Source organism: Etheostoma spectabile, chromosome 24, assembly GCF_008692095.1.
Source record: "Etheostoma spectabile isolate EspeVRDwgs_2016 chromosome 24, UIUC_Espe_1.0, whole genome shotgun sequence".
Classification (NCBI taxonomy): domain Eukaryota; kingdom Metazoa; phylum Chordata; class Actinopteri; order Perciformes; family Percidae; genus Etheostoma; species Etheostoma spectabile.
Genome location: NC_045756.1, coordinates 14,907,351 through 14,908,696, shown reverse-complemented (window position 1 = coordinate 14,908,696; position 1,346 = coordinate 14,907,351). Strand labels below are relative to the sequence as shown.

The 1,346-nt window shown below is 39.7% G+C and overlaps 1 protein-coding gene across 1 annotated transcript in view; it reads right to left on the bottom strand.

Moving 5' to 3' along the window:
• Positions 1-1,346, bottom strand: part of dgkza (diacylglycerol kinase, zeta a) — a 154,233-nt gene that overhangs the window by 35,491 nt on the left and 117,396 nt on the right. Inside the window, exon 26 of the mRNA XM_032505889.1 lies at positions 533-573. Within this exon, the coding sequence (XP_032361780.1) occupies positions 533-573 (41 nt within the window). The remainder of the gene's footprint in view (positions 1-532; positions 574-1,346) is intronic.

Genomic DNA, 1,346 nt, shown 5'->3' with positions numbered 1-1,346 from the left:
CTCCGGGTGAGCTGTTCAACATCTGCGCGGCTTTCTACGTCACTAGAGACGAGGCGGCTAACCGTAGCATGCTAGCTCGTTCTCAATGGCAAAACACTGCGACAACACCCACTAGTTGACCATAATCTCCAAAAGAACTACTTCCTGTCCCACAAGTGGCCCTCGTTTAGAAGAATTGTCCCAGCTAACCCTGTCTTGGACTGACCAAAGTTGAGAAAGAGTTATCTAGCTGATGGGATATTACTGACCATGTGCAACTCCCAACAAAGATAGTATGGAGGTGAGATGTCTCACTCTGTAGCTAAAACAGAGACTTAAACACACAGGGGGAAAACAGGATCTAGAGCAATGTGCAGTACAACAAAAATATGGTGTTTTTTGAAAATGAAACCTATTCTGGTACAGCCTCGAAATACAATTATGAACCTGAAAATGAGCATAATATGGGCACTTTGATGTATTAACTTAGAGAAATAGAGAATATTTGAGAGAAATACCAGCCAGGGAAACAAGTTAGGTGACACAGACTTACCTGTGCTCTGTCAATCCTGTAGAAACGATCTGCCGTTGTAGCTTAAGAGACAAACAGAAACACAGTGTCAATGAATGGAATACTATCTGTCGGGATAGTAAACTCAGTCTTTATATTTAGCTGGTTTAAAGCAGATTGTCCCTGAAAGGTTCTGGCCAAAAAGCACAGAGCATTCGTTAATTTGTCAATGTGTTGTCTATCCACTGCTGCAGCAATTAGACTGCGAACAACTGTGTGTGTGACCCACAGGCGAGGCAGTCGCCACACTGTGAAAAAACCCATTCAGTCAATCTGTCTGTCTCTTACATGAGATAATGGGATATTACATCAGTAAATAGGAGAGGACAATGGGTGACCAGTGTGGTTTAAATGTGGGTTTTCTGGCTTGTTCTGGCTTTGCCCTGTTTGAGTTTCTTCCTGTTTTTATTTTGCTTTTAGCAGGATGGTTATATTGAAGATCTTCTAGTTTTGCTTTGTTGGATTCTATTTCATGCAATGTGTCTAACTGTTAATAACCCTCGGGTTCCCGTCGCCCCGCAACTTTTTGTATTTCAACATTTTAAATTAAATACATTTATCAACGTCTTTTTCGACACTTTTGTGGCTTTCCCCGATGATTTTGTCACTCAAAGTTTGTCGATATTGTTTGACATTAGCTGGTCATACTATAACTATAAAACTAAAGTCAATAATTTAGTGTTACGTAGTGTTAAAAACGTCCAAAAAAGTGACATACATTGAAAAAAGTGTCAAAAGTGTTGGAAAAAGGGACAAAAACAAGAGAAAAAGTTAAAAACATTGATAAAAAGCATCA